Source organism: Budorcas taxicolor, chromosome 1 (assembly GCF_023091745.1).
Source record: "Budorcas taxicolor isolate Tak-1 chromosome 1, Takin1.1, whole genome shotgun sequence".
NCBI classification, from domain to species: Eukaryota; Metazoa; Chordata; class Mammalia; order Artiodactyla; family Bovidae; genus Budorcas; species Budorcas taxicolor.
This window is the reverse complement of record NC_068910.1, coordinates 190,490,241-190,509,070: the sequence shown is the minus strand read 5'-3', so window position 1 is coordinate 190,509,070 and position 18,830 is coordinate 190,490,241. Positions and strand designations below refer to the sequence as shown.

Genomic DNA, 18,830 nt, shown 5'->3' with positions numbered 1-18,830 from the left:
TGAGAGTCCTGAGTCACCATGTAAGAAGTCTGGTCACCATCAGGGACAAGCTATATGGAGAGAGTAAGAAGCTCTGAGACTAAATGGAAAGAGGGAGAAGTCCAGTCAAGTCTACCTACTGGCTGACTGCAATGACCACTGGTAAGAACAGCCAAGGAACTGACCAGCTGAACCCAGCCCAGACTGCAAAATTATGAGTGCTAGGTTTTGAAGTGGTTTATAATGCAGCAACAGAAACTCAACCCCAAAATACAAATTCTCACGAAGGTATATTAGAGAAAAATACATAAGTAATTCTACTGGAGGTTACAATTTTTAACATGCTTCAAATATAAAGCCCTAATATTTCTAGGTCCAAATAAAAGGGTTTCTAAATTCTATATTTACTAACTCATGCAACATACAGGTATTAAGTAACTCCTATGTGCTACTGTTTCCTAGAAGCTGGGGATGTAACAACCAAGAAAACTGCAATAATTCCTTCATTCAGAGAGCTTAAAGTCTTCTCTCCAGTAGAGTGAAAGAGAATTGTTTCATTATATTAAAAGGTAGAGAAATGATTCCTCTATAATAAACAGCACAGATAAACTATTTGCATAACAATCCAAAAGGTATTTGAAAAGTGATCTAGATCAGTGATAATGTTGTTCTACTATGTTCAGAATACCAAAAATAAAAGTACTTTAATTGGAAAAAACTCCATTAACTTTTTATTCTTTATTTACTCCTTGATTGGATAGTTCCTGAAAATGACTAATGGAATTGCAATAGCATATAGATAAGTAAGTAAATAGTAGTTAAATTCTAATTTTTCAGAAGCAAAGGAATCCTGATATACAACAGTATGTACAAAAATTAAAAACAAAAACAGGTGTACAGAAAGACATTCCAAACTAAAAAGCAGCCTGAGTGAAAAATAAAAATGGAAAGGAGTAATGCATATTCTTGCATTAGCAATGTGGATTGACTACAGCCTGGTATCTGCTTTGAAAAATCTTGGCAAAGAATTTTAAGAAATAAGATGTGGCCAGATTTTAGAAAGCTTTAAATATCCAGATAAACAATTTGCAATTCAGAAATGGAGAATCACAGAATGTCCCTCCATGCTGGAATGATAAAGATAAAGAGCTGTTTTAAAACATGAACAATACAAAGAAACATAATAAAAACTTAAAGGAAGGGAGGCTGGTTAAAGGGTTATTGCAATGAATAAGGGTTTAAAATAAGGCAAGCTGTAGAAACTATGTGATTAGCCCTCCTAACGTTTTTCATGCATTCAACTGTCTGCCTTTTAACTGTGAGAAGAAAGGTAAATTGAGCCTCATCTCTTTCAAAACTGATGAAAAATAATTGTGAGCTATTGATCTACTAACTATTAAGTTTAAAATATAATTACAATAAAAGCCATGTCACAACTGAATATTGACTTTAAACATGTCAATTACTTCTATTTATTAATGGACTCTAAATTAAAAAGAATGTGAACAGTTTACTCACAGTAATCCTAATACCTTGATACAAAAATGCAGTAATAAAAAGCTGCTATCTCTATTTCATTTACAATACCTGTTTTCAATTATGAGGTAGTGAAATATAGCTGCAGTTTCTTTAGGCTGGATATGTATGAGTGGTAACAAAGCTACTATTACATGACTGAGAAGGGAGCCCAGATAAGCATGATCCAGGCAACGAACAAAGCAGTCCCAAGCTCTATGTGGAAAAAAAAAAAAGTTAAAAGTCACATCAGTTAATTATTAGCTGAACAAACAATGGTAAATACAAACAATAAGAATATAAGGCAGCTGTAAAAATGTAATAAAGATCAGTCAGTATACTCAAATCAAGTGACTTCTATAATACACTAAGTCAAAAAAAAGCAAGATGAAAAACAAAGCTTATAATATGCTACCTTTTGGGGCAGGATTAATATAAAAAAATTTGCTTATACTTTTAGAAAGGGGGGACTACACAAAATAAAATTAGACACATCTATTTTTAGTAATTTAGGAATGACAGCTAGGTTCTTTGAGTGTAACTTATTACACAAATTTGAATTTATGACAAAGTAAATGTTTTATATGATCTTTAAATTAAATAAAATAGATGGTAAAATCAATCTCTATTAAGCAAATTGAAACAATTGAACCTCACAATACCAAGTAGATGGCACAGGCACACAGGAAAAAATTATTTTACATGACTTTAAAACATATTATTCTTTCTTAAAAAAATTATTTTTCATATTCTTTCCCATTATAATTTATCACAGAATTTTGAATATAGTAAAACATTATTCTGACTATACATCTCCAATAAAATTCAGTCAAGAACAAAAAGAAACTTTAAGAAGCTTAAACTGCATTCAGGAGTTTTACTGTTAGCAGTAATACTGAAATTAAACCAAATTAGCAATCAGCCAAATCCTACATGCCAAAATCTCAATGGCCGAAAAGAAATGTAGAGAGGGTGTTTAAGGGATTGATCTATTTATAGGACTGACTTAGGGGGCCATACAGTCAAATGTGTGACATTTTATTTGGATTTTAATTCAAACAAGTCAACATCTTTGGGGAAAACATCTCTGAGACAATTGGAGAAATCTGAATTTTAGAAGATATTAAGGAAATCCTTATTAATTCTGCTAAGTATAATAATTTATGATGGTTACATATTTTTAAGATGTCCTTATCCATTAGATACATCTAAGGTTTTAGAAATAAAATGATATGATATTGGGTTTTCTTTAAAACATTCTAAGTAACAATAACTAGAAGTAGAAGGGTTAAACAAAATAAGATTAAAGGTTGCTAACTACTGAGGCTGGGAAGTGAGTATGCAGGGGTTCATTATGTTATTCTATTTCTCAGGATATTAAAAGATTTCACAGCAAAATGTTTTAAAAGAAGTAAACACATTCCCTTTTCAGTGCAAATGCCCCTCTATATTACAACTGGTTTGAACCCAATTTCCCTCAAAGGGATAAGAATTCAAGTTAGTGTTACAGGAAGATGCAAAATATCTAATGAATTCAGGTCGTTATTTACCTGCAACACAATTCAGGAAAATCATCCTTGAATCGAAGGCCAGTTCTCAGCGTGGTCATCATCTTCACCCTCACAGAACTGACATGTTTGGGTCCCATCAATTTCATCAAAGACATTAAACTGTTCAAGGCCTGAAAAGTAAGTAGGGCTTCAAAATAAAGCCATAAACAAGCTGGCAGGAGCAGATGAGCCCTAAGGACAAGTGCTTTCCATCCTAATCTCAGTGTATATCTATTCTCTGACAACACAAAGCCTAATGGCAGTAGTTTATTTTGTTCAAGTGCTTATGTAAGAATTGTAATTTGAAAAATACAAGTTGGGTTCCTTTTATTTCCTGCTTTTGAAAGTGATTTGTTATTCTGGTCTTTGTGGTCTTCTTAAGCAGTAATTTTCAAATTTATTAAAACCATAATACCTATTTTTTAAACGTCTTCATATCCATCCTGAACAGCTATGTAACACATGCATTTATGTCCTAATGGTACTAAATTCAAATGCTCTAATTTAGTAAAACAGGTAACTAATGGCATACTCAGAAAATAGTACACACATTTTATTGTGTGGAACACAGAATCAGACTTGTATGAATAGCTTCAGATTCTAATGAATGGGTAAAGAAACTCTCCTGTCAACCTTAACTCTGTGGAAAAACATGAAAGCTCTTTATGTTTTAAACAAACAAACTCTAGTTTTCTTAGATTTGAGGTTATCCTTTCACTTGGGATAACAATAAGAAAGAGTTTACATACACAGAAGTCGTTTTGGGGATTAAATTCACCAGTTGACACCAAAAGAACAAGTATATGTTGCTGAAATTTTCATAGATTAATATTGTACCCCATCTTTCCTAGCTCTTTAAGGTCATTAAGAAAGTGGAGTATAGATTGAAAAAAAAGCATCTATTCATGGGTTTTTATTATAATTTTACTGACTGCAGAGTGGGAAGCAATAAAAAGGAAAATTTAATCAGTATCTAAAATACTATCCCAAACTACAGACAAAAATTTCCATTTGTTTGCAATCATAATGAAACTACACTATGCCAAATGTGTTTAAATATATACAGACAAATACAGAAGTTACTTTACTTTCTATAGCCCAACACTTCTGGTATTCAAAAACACAATGGGACATGACTCACATGAGACCAACTTGGGTTAATGAATTTAATAAAGCAACTTTTGTTTGCGCTGTCAGGGAGCGCCGGTCTCTTTTTTTCCCATTGACCTACGTGTTGTGATGATGTGAGCCTAAAGCTGCTGAGACCATTACCTGGCACTTAAGTTAGAGCTAATCCAAGGAAATTTGAGCTAAGTGATTAATTCTGAGAATACAATATCCAAAATCAAGTTATGCCAGAAGCTATGTATTATCTTTATACTTTTAGTTACATAGGCAACAAATTCCTTCAAGCCAGTTTGGGTGAGTTTTCTGTCCCTTATAAACAAAAGAACAGTAAATGATAACATTTTCTTTTCAGATTCCTCAAAAGCATATGTGAGTTGTTCAGGAATACAGAATATTATGTTTGATAATTTTTTTTCTTTGAATGTTTGCAGCTAGAAGCAGATGTCTCCTACATATTCTATATGAATTCTGTTCTGGCCCTTTGTAACCAACTATCATCACCTACCATTTTCTTATCTTCAATGCCAACACTGGAGCTTAGTAACTGCATATTGAAAAAAGCCAAAATGCCCAACAACTTGGGTTGCAAATAATCAGCCTAAGGGGAAAAAAACCAACACATAAAAAAGGTATTACATAGTTTCATACAAACCAAATTTCATAAGTCAACCATTTACTTAAAATCATTTCTGTTTTATCTAACTACATTAGAATACTGGAAATAACCACTTGCAGAATTACGTTTCTCCCAAAGCATATATTTTCACATGTAATACTTCAAAAATTAATAAAACTGATTCACAATTATTATGATAATATATGATTAAATAGTTCTGTACTGTGAGAAAATCATAAGCCTTTGAATTAGAGTTGAGCTATGATAGAATCCTCAGGATCTGACTCATGTCAGGATCTAGAGTGGTGAGGATATTCATCTTAAGGAGAAGAATAGAAAAAAGCTAGTGAATGTCCTTATTTAGAGCATTTAGAGTTAACGTGGGGAAGAAAAGTTACTTGAACAAGAAACAGGTACTCTGCCAGAGGGGCTTTTCCCAGGTGCCACTAATGGTAGAGAACCTGCCTGCCAATGCAACAGACATAGAGATACAGGTTTGATCCCTGGGTCGGGAAGATACCCTGGAGGAGGAAATGGCAACCCATTCCAGTATTCTTGCCTGCAGAATCCCAGCAGAGGAGGCTGGTGAACTACAGTCTAAAGGGTCACAAAGAGTCAGACACAACTGAAGCAACTTAGCATGCATGCACACGCACCCTGCCAGAATAATGGTCTGCCATAGCAGTCAATATCCCCTGAGGAAATAGTAAAAGGGCTACAAACCTTGGGCATCAACAGCTACAAGTTAGGTATCACTAATTATGGCATTTTGAGTCTCCTGAAGTGGACAGGGTTAACTCTTTCTTGAAAGAAGGGAGTAGAGGACAGGGTATGGACTTTAAGTCAGCCAAACCTGGGTGCAAATCCCAATTTTAAAACTTCCTAGTTTATCATGTTGGATGAGTTACTCAGCTCTTCTGAGTCTATAAGATGGGAACAATGAAAGTATCAACTGCGTAACGCTGCTGTAGAGATTAAATAAGATAATATGTATTAAATACTTGGAATACAGCAAATGTTAAATAAATCTTAACATTATTACAAACTGGGACTGTGAGTACTCTGCAAAGAAGAATTTTCCTCTCTATAAAAGTCTTCAACAGGGGGATTCCCTGGTGGCTCGGTGGTAAAGAATTCATCTGTCAGTACAGGAGACAAGGATTCAATCCCTGGTCCAGGAAAATCTCACATGCTGTGGAGCAACTAGGCTTGTGAACCAAAACTACTGAGCCTGTGCTCTAGAGCCCAGGAATCACAACTACTGAGCCCACGTGCTGTAATTACTGAATCCTGACTGCCTGTGCTCTGCAACAAGAGAAGCCACTGCAATGAGAGGCCAGCACACCACATCAAAGAAAAGCTTCCAGTCACCACAACTAGAGAAAAGCCTGCACAGCGACAAAGACCCAGCAGAGCCAAAAATAAATAAACAAAATTAAAGAAAAAAATCTTTAACAAAATTAGTTACGACAAGGACATGAGTAATGTGCATGTTTAAGCTTCCACAATAAACACAATGAAGGTGGGTGTGATTAAAAAAAAACAAAAAAAAACTTCACATATAGGCAAGAAAAGGGACCAAAAACAAGGAGGGAAGCCGGGGAGAAGCAGCAGTTAGGATATTTTCCAACTCCAGGAAAAAGTTGCATTGTTTGACACTGAAGTACCTAATTCAAGTATCTTTAGGTCACACACGCTACCAGGTTGGGTGAGGAGGTAAGAAAGGTGCACACTAGTTCACTGTAGAGGAAGCTTAGTGTCCAACACATTTTCCAGATTAGACGCTGGGATAAACTTTTTTCTCTTGCAGAGCACAGAGAATCATGTTTACCAAAGCCTAAAACTGCACTTAATTTACAAACTTCCAATTTGGATTAAGACTCAAGTTTAATATGTCATAATTCACTAATTGCAAGGTTCTATCTCATTCTTAGGGAGAAGGCAATGGCACCCCACTCCAGTCCATGGACAGAGGAGCCTGGTAGGCTGCAGTCCATGGGGTTGCTAGGAGTCAGACAGGACTGAGCAACTTCACTTTCACTTTTCACTTTCATGCACTGGAGAAGGAAATAGCAACCCGCTCCAGTGTTCTTGCCTGGAGAATCCCAGGGACGGGGGAGCCTGGTAGGCTGTCGTCTATGGGGTCGCACAGAGTCGGACACCACTGAAGCGACTTAGCAGCAGCAGCAGCAGCTTATTCGTAAATGAAAAGTTGATATAGGTGATACTCACATAATCTATGTCAACATTCTAATTTTAAAGCTCTTACATTTAGACAAATAGTTCATTCACCTGCCATTCACCAAATATTTATTATGTATGTCTAGAATACTCTGCCAGGTGCAAGTGTACAAGATAAGCAGTCACTTTCTCCCTACTAGCTTACACGGGAGACTGATAGAAGATAACATTTATAAGTAAGTATGTAAATAAGTTTGCAATAAGTGCTATAAAGAAACAGACATGGTCACACGAGACAGAAGAACTGGGATGAAGTGATTAGGAATTTAGATGGGATGATCAAGAAACTCTGAGATCTAAAGAATGAGAAACATCCAGGAGAAAATTTCAAGTAAAGAGACTATTTTCTGTAAAGGTTGTGAAGGAGGAAAAAGCTTGACATCTTTAAGAAATACAAACAATACTGAAACATAGGCAGAAAGGAAGATAAAAGTTGCACAATATGTGAGGGTGGAAAAGTATGCACCATGTAGAGCCTTATAGATTAATGAAAATCCCAGAAGAAATTTAACCAAGGGAAAGAGTTTAAGCTGTCAGAAGAGTACTTCAAATGCTGTGTAAGTAACTGATTAAAGACGTAGGAAAGAAAGAGCAAAAAGAGAGAATAATTAGGAAGTGATCACAGTTGTCCTGGAGAAAGATGATGGTCACTTGTATAAGGGTGGTGGCTGCAGATAAGGAAAGACAGACTTGGGGGACAGACTTGAAAGGACTTGTTGATACTTAATTTTAAAGGATACAGGAAATGGAGGCCTTCCAGGTTTTGATCTGAGGAACTGGTATCTGAGGACAGATACTGTAGATATTGGTACCATTTCCTGAGAAGTAAAGACTATGAGAGGAACAGAATTAGGGAAGGAAAATACAGATTTTTATAATTTGGGCTTCCATAGTGGCTCAGATGGTAAAGAATCTGCCTGCAAGGCAGGAGACCCAGATTCAATCCCTGGGTCGGGAAGATCCCCTCGATAAGGGAACCAGTGGCAAACCACTCCACTATTCTTGCCTGGAGAATTCCATGGACAGAGGAGCCTGGCAGGCTACAGTCCATGGCATCACAAAGAGTCAGACATGACTGACTGACTAACATTGGGCAATGGAAATGTTATGTTTGGACTCGTTTGGAGATGTTTAAAAGACAGGCAAATATAGATGACAAAGAAGAAGTTGGACAGTCTCGGTTTGCCAATTTCCTTCATCCTCAGATCCATTCTCTGTCCTTTTCGGCCTGCCTATCTCTGTTTATTTCCAAGGCAAACCATTCACTATCACAGTAATCCAAGTATATGCCCCAAACAGTAATGCTGAAAAAGCTGGAGTTAAACGGTTCTTGAAGACCTATAAGACCTTCTAGAACTGACACCCCAAAAAGATGTTCTTTTCATCAGAGGGGACTGGCATGCAAAAGGAGGAAGTCAAGAGACAACTGGAGTAACAGGGAAATTTGGCCTTGGAATACAAAATGAAGCAGGGCAAAGGCTAACAGAGTTTTGCCAAGAAAACACACTGATCATAGCAAACACCCTCTTCCAACAACACATGAGAAGACTACACATGGAGATCACCAGATGGTCAACACTGAAATCAGACTGATTACATTCTTTGCAGCCAAAGATGCAGAAACTCTATATAGTCAGCAAAAACAAGACCGGGAACTGAAGGTGGCTCAGATCATGAGCTCCTTATTGCCAAATCCAAACTTAAATTGAAGAAAGTAGGGAAAACCACTAGACCATTCAGATATGACCTAAATCAAATTCCTTATGACTATACAGCAGAAGTGACAAATAGATTCAAGGGATTAGATCTGATAGAAAGAGTGCCTGAAGAACTACAGATGGGGGTTCATGGCACTGTACAGGGGGCAGTAATCAAGACCATCCCCAAGAAAAAGAAATGCAAAATGGTTGTCTGAGGAGGCCTTACAAATAGCTGAGAAAAGAAGAGAAGTGAAAGGCAAAAGAGAAAAGGAAAAATATACACATCTGAATGCAGAGTTCCAAAGAATAGCAAGGAGAGTCAAGAAAGCCTTCCTCAGTGATCAATGCAAAGATATACAGGAAAACAATAGAATGGGAAAGACTAGAGATCTCTTCAAGAAAATTAGAGATACCAAGGGAACATTTCATGCAAAGATAAGCACAATACAGGACAGAAATGGTATGGGCCTAACAGAAGCAGAAGATATTAAGAAGAGGTGGCAAGAATACACAGAAAAAGTATATAAAAAGATCTTCACGACACAGATAATCATGATGGTGTGACCACTCACCTACAGCCAGACATTCTGGAACACAAAGTCAAGTGGGCCTTAGGAAAAATCACTACAAACAAAGTTAGTGGAGGTGATGGAATTCTAGTTGAGTTATTTCAAATCCTAAAAGATGATGCTATGAAAGTGCTGCACTCAATATGCCAGCAAATTTGGAAAATTCAGCAGTGGCCACAGGACTGGAAAAGGTGAGTTTTCATTCCAATTCCAAAGAAAGGCAATGCCAAAGAACGTTCAAACTACCACAGAATTCCACTCATCTCACAAGCTAGTAAAGTAATGCTCGTAATTCTCCAAGCCAGCCTTTAACAGTATGTGAATGGTGAACTTCCAGATGTTCAAGCTGGATTTAGAAAAGGCAGAGGAACCAGAGATCAAATTGCCAACATCCGCTGGATCATTGAAAAAGCAAGAGAGTTCCAGAAAAACATTTATTTCTGCTTTATTGACTACTCCAAAGCCTTTGACTGTGTGATCACAATAAACTGTGGAAAATTCTGAAAGAGATGGGAATACCAAACCACCTGACCTGCCTCCTGAGAAGTATGTATGCAGGTCAAGAAGCAACAGTTAGAACCAGACATGGAACGACAGACTGGTTCCAAATTGGGAAAAGAGTATGTCAAGGCTGTATATTGTCACCCTGCATATTTACTTATATGCAGAATACATAATGCGAAATGCTGGACTGGATGAATCACAAGCTGGAATCAAGATTGCCAGGAGAAATATCAATAGCCTCGGATACATAGATGACACCACTCTTATGGCAGAAAGGGAAGAACTAAAGAGCCTCTTGATGAAAGTGAAAGAAGACAATGAGCTTAAAGCTCAACATTCAGAAAACAAAGATCATGGCATCCGATCTTATCACTTCATGGCAAACAGATGGGGAAACAGTGAGAAGCTTTGTATTTTTGGGCTCCAAAATCACTGCCGATGGTGACTGCAGCCATGAAAGTAAAAGATGCTTGCTCCTTGGAACAAAAGCTATGACCAATCTAGATCACATATTAAAAAGCAGAGACATAATTTTTGACTTTGACTATGTGGACTTTTGTCAGCTAATTGCTAGGGAGAAGCAGCAATTAGAATATTTTCCAACTCCAGGAGAAAGTTGCATTGTTTGACACTGAGGTACCTAATTCATGTATCTTTAGGTCACACATGCTACCAGGTTGGATGAGGAGGTAAGAAAAGTGTACACCAGCTCACTGTAGAGAGGAAGCTTAGTGTCCGCCTAGTCAAAGCTATGGTTTTTCCAGTAGTCCTATATGGATGTGAGATTTGGACTATAAATAAAGTTGAACACCAAAGAATTGACGCTTTTGAACTGTGGTGTTGGAGAAGACTCTTGAGAGTCCCTTGGACTGCAAGGAGATTCAACCAGTCCATTCTCAAGGAGATCAACCCTGGGATTTCTTTGGAAGGAATGATGCTAAAGCTGAAACTCTAGTACTTTGGCCACCTCATGTGAAGAGTTGACTCATTGGAAAAGACTCTGATGCTGGGAGGGACTGGGGGCAGGAGGAGAAGGGGACGACCCAGGATGAGATGGCTGGATGGCATCACTGACTCGATGGACGTGAGTTTGAGTGAACTCTGGGAGATGGTGATGGACAGGGAGGCCTGGCGTGCTGCAATTCATAGGGTCGCAAAGAGTCGGACATGTCTGAGCGACTGAACTGAACTGGACTGCAAGGAGATCAAAGCAGTCAATCCTAAAGGAAATCAGTCCCGAATATTCACTGCAAGGACTGATGCTAAAGCTGAAACTCCAATACTTTGGCCACCTGATGTGAAGGACTGATTCATTGGAAAATACCCTGATGCTGGGAAATATTGAAGGCAGGAGAAGGGGATGACAGAGGATGAGATGGTTGGATGGCATCACCGACTTGATGGACATGAGTTTGAGCAAGCTCCAGGAGTTGGTGATAGACAAGGAAGCCTGGTGTGCTGCAGTCCATGGGGTGGCAAAGAGTCAGACACGATTGAGTGAGTGAACTGAACTGCACTGCACTGATGTGCCTGGGAGGCCAACCAGGTTTCATCACTCAAGATTTCTTTTCCTCTGGGTTTCCTACTAAATTCAGTCAAGTGGAGCCACCAACAGGGGAACATAGGGCAGGAGTAGAGAGTGTGATATTTATAACTTCCTGCACTATCTGGGTTGTGAGGTGCTTCTGGCAGTGGTTATATTCCTCCACGACAATAGCCCTTCCCAAACACCATGGTTCTAGCTCTCTGATGATACCATTTTTTCTTGCCTAGGAGGAAGGGGAGCATGTGTTTTCTGCTGTTTCTAGTCTTGGGTTTCTTAACACTCCCTGCTAGTTCTCTTAACCTTGCTTATGTCAATGAAAATAGCCCCTTCATTAAATTATTTTCAATGAAACATTTGCGTGTGTGCCATCTATTTCCTGCCAGGACCTAACTTGCATTAAGTCCACAAGCCCAAAGTTCAAGAGAGCTCTGGACTAGAATTTCAATTATAAAATCATCAAAATATAAATCATATTAAAGGATCAGAGGAATTCAGATTCCCTGTCATTTAAGGAGTGAATATTTATAGAGGAAAAAGACCCAATTACATAGTACTGAATGTAACATATAGAGAATAAGTAGATAAAGTACAAATTAAGAATGAGTGGACAATCACCAATGAATGAATATATGAATGAATATTATACACACACACACACACACATATATATGTATATACAATGGAATACTGTGTTCAGTCGCTCAGTCATGTCTGATTCTGTTATGCTATGGACTATAGCCTGTCAGGCTCCTACGTCCATGAGGATTCTCCAGGCAAGAATGCTGGAGTGGGTTGCCATGCCCTCCTCCAGGGGATCTTCCCAACCCAGGGATCCAACCCAGTCTCTTGCATTGCATGAAGATTCTTTACTGTCTGAGCCACCAGGGAAGCCCAAGAATACTGGAGTGGGTAGCCTGTCCTTCTACAGGGGAACTTTCTACCCAGGAATTGAACCAGGGTTTCCTACATTGGATTCTTGACCAGCTGAACTACCCGGGAAGCCAAGTGGAATACTACTCAGCCATAAAAAGAATGAAATAATCCCATTTTCAGCAACATGGGTGAACCTAGAGAGTCAGAAAGAGAAAGACAAATACTATATGCTATCACTTATACATGGAATCTAAAATATGGCACAAATGAACTTATCTATGAAAAGAAACAGATTCACAGACATAGAGAACAGACTTGTGGTTGCAGGAGTGGGAGAGGGATGGATTGGGAGTTTGTGATTAGCAGATGCAAACTATTATATATAGAACAAATAAATAGCAAGGCCCTACTGTATAACACAGGGAACTATATTCAGTATCATGTAACAAACCATAACAGAAAGGAATATGAAAAAGAATAGATATATATGTAGAACTGAATCACTGTGTTTCACAATGGAAATTAACCAAACATTGTAAATCAACCATACTTCAACAAAATAAATTAAGAAATAAAGAATGAGTGGACAGTGAAGCAAAAAGAAAATCAAGAAAATATGGTGTAACAGATGTCAAATAGGAAGGGATGGTCAGCTGTACTGAACACCAGTGAAAGTCGAATAAGACAGAAAAAGAGAAGCAACCACTGGATTTGATAGCAGGAAGATCATTTTTGACCTTGACAAGATGAAAATTTCAGTAGAATATTTCAGAGTCAGAGTTGAATGAGCTAAAGAATGGTGGTAAATGAGAAAGCCAAGACAGAAACCTCTCAAGATATTTTGCTGATAGCACTTTGAATATCTTCAAAGAATGAAGACAATAAAAAGAAAAAAATAGTAAGATGATTTCAGATACAAATTTAAGACAGGGAAAGACAAAAAGGAATATTTTCTAACCTGCCTTAAACCCAACAAAGAATTCAAATATAGTTTAGAACTGATAAAGTTAGTATGTTGTGCCAAGGAAGGGATAGTGGCACTGGGGAAAGCTATGAATGTATTCTGATCCATAGTTAAAAGGTAGTGAAGAAAAATAAACAGCTTTACCCAGTGAAAAAATAAAATCTAAAATCATTTGAAAATGTATATTTTCAATTTCGATATGTATGCTGTGACCATGCAATTTAAATAAACAGTCTTTTCAAAACAAAAATTCCAATTTAAAATTTAAATAAATCTCTAGCATTTGGAAAATATATAAAACACCTGTTTTTTCAATTACATAAAGCTACAAAAAGGAAAAAAGCAAACCAAAAAACCCATATAATGTATTTCTTACCATAAGTTCAGGTGATGTGATATCTCTTGGACCTTGATATGGATCATCACTAGATGCAAATGAGGCAAGTATTGACAAACCATTGAAAACCTGTTGATAGTGTTCTCCAATACGGAGCAATAATTCATTATGCAGTCCTTGGAAATCTTGTCTCAGCAGGCTCCCCAGTTCAATTTCTGTTTCATTCTAACCGAGAGATACATTAAAAAAAATAAAAAGTTGCTTTTTTCCTCCATAGTAACATCTTGGTAATAAGTGTATTGATTTTATTTTTTTTTAATTGATTTTAATACGCTATAGTTAATCATGAACTCTGGATCAGGTGACAAGAATTACTAATAATATTTAAAAAGGCATTGGAAAACGATCCTAATCTTGACTTTTCCTGGTAGGTTTGCATGGACTACAGGTAAAAAAGAGAAGTGATCAGACTTTGTTTTGAAATAAAATTTTTTAAAGGGAGTATAGTTTTTTATAAAGTTTTAAAATGTCATTACATTCAAAGAAATATAACCGCTGAGAGGCAAATTAGTGGCTCTGCCTCTCTCTGCCTTAGCTTTCTCATCCACAAAATGGAAAAATAATAGTACTTTATCTCACTGGGTAACTGAGAGGAGTTATGCAAGTGAAATAATCCATAAAAATTGCTTAGCAAAGTTTCCGACATGTAAGCATTGGAATGCTGTTACCATTCCACTTTCATAACACAGATTTTCTTTCTCAAAATGAATAAATACACTCAATACTCAAAAAGACTCACGTAGAAAGAGATCCATAGCTGGCATATCATGAAATATAGGAAATAAATTAACATTGGAGAAAAACAATAGTTACATATGCATATCTGACAGGTTCTCTTGTTCCCATGTAGCCTCTTATTCCTCAGATTTTGTTGCTACTACGACACCAAAAATTGCAGCACAGGCTATAATTTTAAATTTGAAAACTAGCAAGAAAGTGGGCCAAACTGTAATCAGAGCACGAAGTAACTAAATTCAATGCTGTCATAATACTACAGTTGAAGCATATTGCCTCTTCTGACAGATATAATTATCTATCATTAGTCACTGATAGTTCCAATCAATTAATAAATTCTAAAATGAAATTAGTTGAGAAGCTGATCCATGAATGGATGACTATCACATACCATCACTATAAAACAATAAAAAAAAAAATAACAAAAGAATACTTCTATTTAATACTCTCCTTTGGCCCAGGACAATACTTATTTATGTACCACTTGAACTTATATTACTCTAAGATAAATTATAAACTACTCACTCTACTTCCATAAGAATGTCACAATAGCTTTCCTATAATACTAATTTACACAAAAGAGTAAAGCATATACAAACATTCAATTACCTTTAGATAATGAAGGGCACGTTCTAATTCATCCTTGGAACAGGAACAGACCAAATGGGAAAAAATATACTTGAAGTTATTTATTAAAATCTCTCTACGATTGACATTTAATTGTTTTCCTAAAGTTCGAATGAGAGCAGAAGCTGCAGGGCTTGCTTTGGCAGCAAGGTCAGGAAGCAACACTTGTAATGTTCTCTGAAAAAGAAACACTACAATTACCAAAAAGCATATTTGACTAGGTGATAAAATATTCACATGAGCTATGTACAAAAATAATTAAAAATACCACCCAAATTTGGAGTCCACCTACAACATATCTGAATTCAGATTTACCACTTATTCACTCAACAGACGTGTACTGAGCATCTACTATGGCACAGGCACTGCAGATACAGCAGTGAAAAATAGGCAAGGTTCTTGATGGTATGAAGTTTACACTGGAGGTGGGGAGAGAGAAATAAAGAAGCTAATGTTCAAGTAGCAAAGAAAATAATTTCTCATTAGTATGTATTCATGCTTTTAATTAAAGCAGAGGTTTCAAGCTTGATTTATTATTTGATCTAACTAGTATTTAGACAATAAACAAAAGGAGCCATAAATACAGTATTTTAACTTCTTCAAATTAAGAAGTTGATGAGGGAGGGGGGTTCAGGATTGGGAACTCATGTACACCTGTGGCTGATTCATGTCAATGTATGGCAAAACCAATACAGTATTGTAAAGCAAAATAAAGTAAAAATAAACATTAAAAATAAATAAATAAATAAAATAAAATACGTTGAGTGTAAAAAAAAAAAAGTTGATGCTACAATATTAAAGAAAACCTTTTTAATACACCGTCATCCCAACATGGCAACAAATCTATTTTGATTTTGGTCTATTTCCTTTAAGATCTTGTTCTTAAATAATATATAAAATTCCAAACATAAAACAATTGGCCTTTCATTTATTCACATATCTAACGAACAACTACTACATGTCAGTGACTATTATAGGACAGAAGATATGACAATAAACAAGACCCAAACCCTACCCTCAGAGGTACTTACACCTTATTTGTGTTATGTCTTTCAACTTAATCCAGTAAGACTGGACATTATAAGGTAGTTTCTACCAAGTATTTATAATTATTGTATTACAGTGCATAATATTTTATGACCTAATTATTATCTACTTAAGTTTCTTCTCAGGGTTTTGTTTATTTGATACTTGGAAAATGCTGCAGTAAACCTCTGCTTTGAGGCCCTCAGATGAAATTACTAAATGAAAAGGTTAAAAATATCTTTGTGGTCCTTAGAGTATAGTATCATAGTTTCTTCTAAGATTTGTCCAATTTACACACAATTTAATTTTGTTAAAATATGAAATACTGTAGGGAAAAATTTTGCCTAGATCATTATTATAATTTATTAACTAATAATAATAAACTTTGCCTTTGGGAACACATAAGAAGATAACCTACACCATCCATCTTTGAAACCTCAGCCCCACTAATGACTTTTCAAAGGCTTCCCAAACCACTACATACTACAAACTTCATTATCTGAATTCACATGTTATCTATAGCATTATTTTGTACTCCCACTACTTTGGGATAGATATGATCATATTAGACTTTGCATTACCAACGAAACCCATCATAGCACTAAAGACATAAATGCTTGGTAAATGGAATTAATTAGCATTAATTAATTAGTATTAACTTTTCAAGATAGCTAACCATAAAGAGCAATGACTCAAAACAACACATATTTCACTTTTATAACATAAGTAATATCATCATATCAAAGTCAAAAGATAACATGTAAATTTGAAAATCTATGGTCCTCATTATACTTGCCAGATAATAAACAATGCCAGATTTTTTTAAAAAATAGAGAGAGAATGGAATAAACACAAAATACGGAACTGAAAACCTCAATAAAGTCAACTATACTTTGCAACGTACAGTAAGGAAACGATTAAGATCAGGAAAGTCAAAAACATTGGCAATTTCAGACAAGGTATTTAAAGCCATTTCTCGCTGGTGAGCCACATCTTGTTTTCGCATCTCAGCATTCTGGCATGGAGTACTAGGAAGTGCCGTCATCTGACTGGAGTGGAGGGATTCTACCAAAAACTAGAGCAAAATGATGTTAGTTTTCACACAAGGAAGAACATTTAACTATTATGTTTTAGGCTAACATAAAGGCCAGTATCAGAGTTCTAAACATATTACCTGAATAGTTCATTTAGTTTTTATAACAACCTTAATGAGGTATATATAAACACCCTTCTATAGATGAAGTAAACAGGCTTAGTTAAACTGGAATATGTTCTTAAGGATTACACCACTAGCACAGAGCAAAGCCTGTATTTTAACATTTCCCAACTTTTCAGAATGAACCTTTCTTGAGTGAACCTTTCTTAAAACAAAGTACCTTATCCATAATATCAAAGCATAAAAAAGTTTATCACTAAAAGAAACACTAATAAAAAAAAGATTTCTCTTCATAGATTAACAATAGAGTAATAATTATTAGAAGATGATTTTTTTCCCCTCTCCCATTTATAGCCCTACATTTTCAGACTAGGATGCTAATAGAAAAATGACAAGATGTAGGGTCTTTTAAATAAACCAAATACATCATTAAAAAAAGAAATATCTCTCTTAAAACAAGAAAAGTAAAACATATATATGTTCTTTTTTTAGCTTTTTGCAAAGTAAAGTAATGCTATTTCCTAAAGTCAAGGCCAGTGCTGAATCTCACCTGACAGATAGGTTTCTTATACTGGCTGAAAAAGTGCTGCAGTTTAACACTTTTAGCCGCAACCAGCGCTCTAATTTCCGTGTACGCTGCTCCAGAGACAGAAGCTGACTTGGATAATAAACAATGCAATAAGTGCAAGAGGGCAAAAGGTACCAAATCTCCTTTTGCTGCCCTAAAATTATTTAAAAAAAAAAAATTATTATCAATGTCTTGAAAATAAAAATCTATAAATAAATGCAAACTGTTACCACACTTCTCTCTATAACATCACAACTCTCATATTACCATTTCTAACAGCAGGCAAACAAAAAAGGTGAATGGCCAAAATAAATATGGAAGTCTATGAAAGCTGCCAAACTTACCTTCCAATATCCCCTGTTGTAAGAATCAAGGTATCCTTCAATTCATTATTTCTTGAGATCTGAGCATGTGTATATGCTTCCTTCATCCTTAAGACAAAAAGCTGGAACAATAATATTAACTAGTTAAAGAAATTTTTAGAACCAAGTTTATGAAAATACATAAAAATAAAAATTTTAAATAAAAGTCATCAACCTCTTTTATAAATCCATCCTCAGCATCCAAGGATTCCAATATATGCTTGATATTTCCACTAAAAGCCACTCTAACATCCTTGTCTGGATCTTCCATTAAATTTAATAAAGTTCCAAGAACCATTTTTACATCTGTTTCATCTTCTCTAAAATCAAGATGCTTACAAAGATGATGCAGATTTTCTATGAAAGCTAAAAACAAGAGCATATAATACCTAAGTTAACACATTACATTAAAAAGTTGTACTATAAAAATATTGCCAATAAATAATACACTACACAGAATGCTAAGTTGTCTTATAAAGTCAATATTTTGTGTTTAAATTTGTAAAGCATATAGAACTGTGGAGGATTAAAATGAATACTTGAAAAACTAATACCTACAAATTTAAATTTCCTTTAGGGGTTTCACTGGTGGTCCAATGGTTAAGAATCTGCCTACCAATACAAGGGACATGGGTCCCATCCCTGGTCAGGAAAGGCCTCACTTGCCACAGAGCAACTATGCCAATGCACTACAACTATTGTGCTTGAGCTCTACAAGCTGTGAGCCACAGCTTCTAAGGCCTGCCCTATACAGTCTGTGCTCCACAACAAGAG

The 18,830-nt window shown here is 36.0% G+C and overlaps 1 protein-coding gene across 1 annotated transcript in view; it reads right to left on the bottom strand.

Annotated features, from left to right (window-relative positions):
- ATR (ATR serine/threonine kinase) overlaps window positions 1–18,830 on the bottom strand; it is a 105,473-nt gene that overhangs the window by 66,126 nt on the left and 20,517 nt on the right. Inside the window, exons 11-19 of the mRNA XM_052645566.1 lie at window positions 18,232–18,422; window positions 18,039–18,139; window positions 17,677–17,848; window positions 16,875–17,045; window positions 14,927–15,121; window positions 13,562–13,747; window positions 4,678–4,770; window positions 3,045–3,175; window positions 1,567–1,710 (exon numbers count right to left, since the gene is read on the bottom strand). Of these exons, the coding sequence (XP_052501526.1) occupies window positions 1,567–1,710; window positions 3,045–3,175; window positions 4,678–4,770; window positions 13,562–13,747; window positions 14,927–15,121; window positions 16,875–17,045; window positions 17,677–17,848; window positions 18,039–18,139; window positions 18,232–18,422 (1,384 nt within the window). The remainder of the gene's footprint in view (window positions 1–1,566; window positions 1,711–3,044; window positions 3,176–4,677; window positions 4,771–13,561; window positions 13,748–14,926; window positions 15,122–16,874; window positions 17,046–17,676; window positions 17,849–18,038; window positions 18,140–18,231; window positions 18,423–18,830) is intronic.